The 6,429-nt window shown below is 42.9% G+C and overlaps 2 protein-coding genes and 1 long non-coding RNA gene across 3 annotated transcripts; 2 read left to right on the top strand and 1 right to left on the bottom strand.

Moving 5' to 3' along the window:
* The first annotated feature begins 1,147 nt into the window (after nt 1-1,147).
* On the top strand, nt 1,148-1,726 carry LOC106334122. Its single transcript, XR_001268530.1, has 3 exons — nt 1,148-1,317; nt 1,391-1,628; nt 1,710-1,726. It is a non-coding gene; the product is annotated as an uncharacterized LOC106334122 (long non-coding RNA).
* A 1,207-nt stretch (nt 1,727-2,933) lies between these two features.
* LOC106330954 (formin-like protein 3) lies at nt 2,934-3,500 on the bottom strand. Its single transcript, XM_013769338.1, has one exon. It carries the CDS (start codon nt 3,498-3,500, stop codon nt 2,934-2,936), a length of 567 nt encoding a protein of 188 aa, XP_013624792.1.
* A 2,177-nt stretch (nt 3,501-5,677) lies between these two features.
* On the top strand, nt 5,678-6,204 carry LOC106333771 (VQ motif-containing protein 29-like). The gene has a single exon (XM_013772181.1). The coding sequence runs from the start codon at nt 5,733-5,735 to the stop codon at nt 6,099-6,101; it is 369 nt and encodes a 122-aa protein (XP_013627635.1). The 5' UTR covers nt 5,678-5,732; the 3' UTR covers nt 6,102-6,204.
* The last annotated feature ends 225 nt before the right edge of the window (nt 6,205-6,429 follow it).

The following is a 6,429-nucleotide window of genomic DNA, read 5'->3' as shown; positions in this document are numbered from 1 at the left end:
CTCAGATCGCCTTGTAGAACTTCTTCTCGAAACCAAACAACCCAAACAGAACCAGTTTGGAAGAAGAGGAGCCAAATGAGCTTGAGACAGCAGGCTTTGTTCCAAAGAGAGAGGTCATTTATCCCTAATCCTCCTTCAATTTTTGGTCTGGTAATATGTTCCCAAGAGACTCGTGAGGAGTGATGGCTCTCAATGTTTCCTTGCCAGAGAAACACGCTACACAAAGAGTTGATACGCTTGACACACGCCTTGGGTAGGATAAACGTTGAGCACCAGAAGGTAGTTATTCCAGCAATAACCATTTTTATTAGTAGCAACCGACCTGCAAAGGACAGAGACTTGACACTCCATGATGAGAATTTTGTTTTGATCTGTTGCAGGAGGCCTTCACAATTAAGGAGAGTGATCTTCTTGGTACATAATGGCACTCCCAGGTACCACACAGGCAGGGACCCCAGAGGCATACCCGTGGAGAATTGCACCAGGTCGGTCTCTGCTACTGTTAGACCCGAGGCAAAGAATGATGTTTTGTGGACACTCACAGCTAGACCAAAACGTTGTTCGAAATCCCTGAGGACCTGCAGAACAGCTTGAACCGAGTCCAAAGTTCCATCAATGAATATCAGTAAGTCATCAGCAAAACATAAGTGGGTCATTTTAGTAGATGCACGGTTTAGATGGTAATTGAATTTCCTTTGTTGTGCAGCTTGTTTTAGCATGAAAGACAGATTATTCAAGGCAATTACGAAGAGATAAGGGGAGAGAGGATCCCCTTGACGCAAGCCTCTAGTCCCTTTGAAGTACCCATTGACCTCGCCATTGTAGCCTACTGTGAAACTCGTAGTACAGATGCAGGCACGGATCCAGGAGATGAAGAGCGGCGGGAGGTTTAATCCCTCGAGACAAGAGAGGAGGAAAGCCCAAGACAAGGTGTCGAAAGCCTTCGCTATATCAACCTTGATTGTTATTCTTTTTGTACCATTTGTCTTGTGATATCCATTGATTAGCTCTCCCGCAAGCGAAGTATTCTCAACTAATAGCCTTCCTTTCACAAACGCAATTTGGTTGGGGGCTATTAACGACGACAAGATACGCTTTAGTCTCTTCACCAGTAGCCTAGACACGACCTTATAGATAGTTTTTAGGCAGGAGATGGGCCGGTAATCTGTTATCTTCGACGCTCCTGGATGCTTCGGGACGAGGGAGAGTATAGTGGAGTTTGTGGCTAAAGGCATGAAGGAGGTGAGGAAAAATTGGCGAACGGAGTTGACAACTTCAGAGCCCAAGATATCCCAAGAAGATTTATAAAAACCCGAGGTTAGACCATCTGGACCCGGAGCTTTGTTTGCATTGAGCTTGTGCACGACTGATGAAATTTCCTCTGATGTAGGTATTGAAGTCATGAGAAGGCTCTCAGTAGGGGAGCATGAGTAGGGGACCAGAGAGTTGAACCAAGCTGGTGGAGAGTTAATTCCCATCATAGGAGTAGGGCAAGGCCCAAGGATGCTGGTAAAGTGTTGAATCGCATGCGAAGACATGTCGAGTGGATCTGATAAGATGACGCCAGAGGAGAGGAGGAAGGATGTGATGGTGTTGTAGTTGAGCCGTGTTTGTACGATCCGGAAGAAGTAAGTGGTATTGAGATCACCTTCTTTGAGCCAATTGATTCTGGAGCGTTGTTTAAAGTAACTCTCTTCAATCATTCTCAGGAAATGCCAGCGTTGAGACGCTTCTTTTTCCAGTTCAAATAGCTCAGAACTTGGGGATTGCATTGCTTGTACCTGCACAACTTGAAGCAAACGGTTAGCCTCACATCTTTATTTAGTGATTTTAAAGTGCTCTTTATATGTTTCTGCTTCCAGCATAAGGCTGTGAGATTCCAGGCAGTGCTTCCGGCTTGTGTCCACGCTTCTAATACCACTTGGTGAAAACTGAGGTGTTTGGCTAGGTAGTTATAGAATTTAAAGGGTTTGGTTCCATGGGAAGGGGTTTTATAGGCTAGGTCAACAAGACAGGGACAGTGATCAGATGTAAGGGAGGGGAGGAAAGAAGCGGTGCAGTTAGGGAAGAGGTTGAGGATTTGGTTATTAATGAGAAGGCGGTCGAGTTTTTTGGTGATAGGGGAATCAGGTTGTTTGTTGGACCAGGTGAAGTGAGAGCCATGAGATCGTAGGTCATACAAGCTCATTTGGTGGAAGCAGTCTCTTAGTTCTACCATGTTGGCAGTTAAGTGATCAACTTCAGTACTTGAGTGCTCAGAAGGATGGATAATCTGATTGAAGTCACCTCCACAAAATCCAAGGGACTGAATCCAGAGAGAACGTTTGACAAGTATTCATCAGTTCAACCCACAGGTCAGTACGTTCAGCTCTTTCATTAGATGCATAAACAGCTGTGTAGACAAAAGGAGCTGTTCCTTGAATTTTTACTTCACACGTGACTGACTGTCTTGATTGATGTAGGGTGCGAACTGAGACTGTATCTCTCCAGATTAAGATGATTCTTCCCTCGTCATCTGCAGCATGATTGGAGGTATAATTCCAACCCCTACAGAGTTTAGTCATTAGGTAGCTAAGGTTATGGCTTTTGATATGAGATTCCAAAATGGTACCCAAAGAAGGCTGATAGCTTGCAAGCCATTGACAAACAGGAGTATGCTTGTCCGGGTCATTCAATCCACAGACATTCCAAAAAAAGGTTTTAGTATTCATAGGGGGTTAGTTAATGGCCTCTTCCAAAGGAAGAGAGCCGAGAGGAGACAAAACAGAGAAGGGGTTGTTTGTGGAAGAAGGAAATTCAAAATAGGTTGAAGGGGGAAGGGTTTTTGGTAGAGACGGTGGAGGTAAATGTCTTTTAGGTACAGTGGGTGAGGAAAAGAACTTTAGCTGATCTGTAAAAGTTGAGAATTGTTGTATTGAAGGGCTTGGACGGGGTCATTTTTTTGGATGTTCAGGAGGGTTGGGAGGGGAGAGGGGTGAAGAAAGATAAGGGACAAGTTGAGAATCTGGTTTTTTAGTAGTGGAGGGGCCAGGAGGATCAACGTTTGAGACAGGGCGAGGCGGGGGTAAAGAAGGGGTGTTAGCGGAGTTGGAAGAACTGGAGGGGGCAGGAATGGGGGGCAAAGTAGGGGGATTAGGAGATTCGGCTACACCTTTACCCTTAAGAGTAGCATTGGAAGAAGATGAAGTAGCGCCTTTAATTATAACAGAGGGAGCCTTACAGATATCATCTTTATTTTTTACAGGTGCTACTTCCGCAGGCTCAGAAGGGTTCTTCCGAGGTGTTTTACTAGACCTTGGAGGAGGAGGTTGTTTCTTAGGTGGTGGTGGAAGCTTGAGGCAGTTTCTCATGACATATCCAATTTCCTTGCAGTGAGAGCAAGTAGGTGGAATCCATGGATAAGTTACCAGCACCTCAACAACTTCACCCGACTGGCGTGTGAACTCCACCACACTTGGAAGCGGTTTTGTGAGGTCGACATCAACCTTTAGATGAGACATGGTGAGACTGACCAAATTGAGAGTGAAATCATCAGTTTCTTTGGGTTCTCCCGCCAAGCCAGCTACAAGAATCAGTCCTTGTTGGTGGCGAAGGTCGAGAGGTACGCTTTGCAGATGAGCTCAAATTTGGATAGATTCAAGGGGAGGAGAGGATGTGGAGGCTGAAGATGTCCATTGAACAGCCTGAAACAAGGAATCACCAACATACCAAACCCGTTTCTCCAAGATTTTTTGTCTTAGGTAGTCAGACAAAATTCTCACCAACATTGAGCGGCTTAAAGGGTTAGTATGGATTTCAACTCGAATGCCTTTTCCCCACAGGTGGTTTAAGACATTTTGCAAGGTGGTGGTCTGCCATTGAAATAGCAAATTATGAAATCTTTGTGAAGCTCAGCTCCCTTCTGAAATGCACTATCAGGGATGAGCACTCTTGGGTGGCCTGTATCAGAAATGGTAACTGGAGCAAGTCTTGTTAGAGATTTGTCCTGAGTTTTTCGGAGCTTTTCAGATAGATTTGACCTTACAGGAGGAGGAATATCAGGTTTACAAAGTCACATGTCTGGCTTGGTGGAAAGGGTGAGGTTGAAGTTTGAGATGTTGGGATAGGGCTTGGAGCCGTAGCAGTTGGGTTTGAGGGTAAAGTTTTGCTTTTGGGAGAATTTTTGTGATTGGTTAGGGCTACAGAGGAAGGTGGAGGAGAGGAAGAAGCAGCATTTGAAGCTTTATTAGAGATGATAGGAGAGGAAAATTTTGAAGGAAGGACCTTTAATTTCTCTAGGTCAAGGTGAACAGTGTTCTCAGATCTTGCTTTGACAGGAGATGAAAACACGGTTGAGGAGTTGGGTAAAGAAGTTCCAGTAACTGGAACAGCAGTTTAGTGTGGGGAAACGAGCAAGTGATAGGGGATTTGCAGGGTCAGGGTCGGGGGTCAGGGGGGATAAGGATGCGGTTGTCACCAGTGGTGAGAAGCGGCGGAGAGAAGGCAGAAGCACTGTTCCCGGGGAACCAGGGGTTCTCCATAGCAGAGAGTTTATTTCAGTTTTGAAACATACTCTTATGAATGTTTCGTTTCACTCCTGTCTAGTACTAACTTCTTCCTGTAATATTTCGATCTTCTAGAAAGGTTGATCCTTTGCGTTTTGGTCTCTGGTATCTGCTGTTAGAGTTGTAAGCAGAAACAGCTTCTCTAACTCGAGAGAGGAAGCTTTCTTCTCTTTTTGTAATCTGCAGGAAGAGATTGTGTTGTGTGTTCTTTGATGTTTTTTTCTCTAATTTTTGGAAACTTGACACACACACGTCTTGACTGATTCGGTTTGATGATATGCACATCTTTGACACACACGTCTTTCCTTTTTGGGTCTCATCATATTCGGTTTCTGCTTACAAACTGATGTGCATACCATCAAACCGAATAAACAAGGAAAGTAGAAGCCTCACTTTTGCTGCAAAGAAGTTACCATTATCAACCCTAACACTAATTTCATGTAAGCCACTACAATCACCATGCCTACGGATATTGAAAATGGAAGGTCCAGGATATAGTGTTGACCTCAAGCATCACTGATATGGCTCCAGCAGCTTCTTTAGCAGCCTGCAAAGAGGCTGCATACGTTACTCTTTAACGTCCCACATGTGTAGCATCGCTTTCTGCAACTCACACACCTTTAGTCTCCTAGTATAGAATCGAACGTCCTGACAAAACTAGAGGCAAGGTTTGTTCGTAATAGTGTTTTATTATATTTGTAAGTTTTTTTGACCAAAGAAAAAGAAGAATTGTAAGTTTAGGCATAAAAAAGTTATCTAAATAAATGGTTCTACTCGTTTCCACATAGATATAGGTAAGTAATAATATTCTTATCATCACAAAAATAACAATATATTTCACGTGGACGGCTTGTTTATTATACTGGATAAAATTGATCAAGTTGTTATAGAAGGTTCCTGCTGAACACATTAAGAACTCTAAATCAATTAAATATTGAGAACGCATACGTTGAAAATTTCCACTTTATTCGCTTATGACTAGAAATAAACAAACCTCGCGGAAAAAAACAATGTTCTTAAAAGTCAAACGTTAATAAGAGTCAAAAACCAAAGGCTTGACCCGCACTGAAAATGTTGCACATGGATCATGAAATGAATCATGATATATAAATATCAACAACACTCAAACTTCACATCCAGAATTTTTGCTTAATCCCAAAAGCTTTCAAAAACAATAATCATATTTATATGGAAAATACATCACAGGCGTTCATGTCTCAGAGTTACCCTAATTCTCAAGAAACCGCTATACAGGCAACAAAAGATTACCTAGCTTCACTCCATTCGACCAGAAAGCAACCTTCAAAGCCCTTGAAGAGACCTATATCATCGCCTTTGAACCCCATGCATCCACACGTTTACAGAGTCGAGCCAGTAAACTTCAAAGAGTTGGTTCAGCGTCTGACTGGTGCTCCTGAGCACGAGCCTGTGGCTAACCCGTTCAAGAGTTTGGATGATGCAGCAAAGGATAGTTCTTCATCCTTCCCGTTTGATCTATCATCTTCATCATGGGGAGATTTATCACTTCGGAATCCTGCAAATATCTCCGGATGGTAGCTTATATTTTTTTTCAAAATAAAACATTTTTTACTCTTGCAGATGCTTCCTTTGATTGAAATGTATCAACAAAGAAAAAACTATACAATATTAATAAAGAGGGTCCTTCAAAAAATATCAATAAAGAAAAATATATGTTTATAACTTTATATGAAAAAAAAAATAGTAAATCATTCTCCAGAGAGAGAATGTAAAAGCCCCGGTGGGAACCCGTTGTAGAAATCTGGTGTGGTGCGGATTCGAACTCGGGTCTCTTATAGATCTACGGAACGCCTTGACCACCCGACTAAAGATGCGTGGTTATAACTTTATATGAATCTGACTGGTA

This window comes from Brassica oleracea, chromosome C3 (assembly GCF_000695525.1).
Source record: "Brassica oleracea var. oleracea cultivar TO1000 chromosome C3, BOL, whole genome shotgun sequence".
NCBI lineage: Eukaryota > Viridiplantae > Streptophyta > Magnoliopsida > Brassicales > Brassicaceae > Brassica > Brassica oleracea.
This window is presented reverse-complemented; position numbering and strand designations above follow the sequence as displayed.

Coding starts and splice junctions, on each gene's coding strand:
- LOC106330954 (XM_013769338.1), bottom strand. CDS start 3,500: ATGTCTCATCTAAAGGTTGATGTCGACCTCACAAAACCGCTTCCAAGT.
- LOC106333771 (XM_013772181.1), top strand. CDS start 5,733: ATGGAAAATACATCACAGGCGTTCATGTCTCAGAGTTACCCTAATTCT.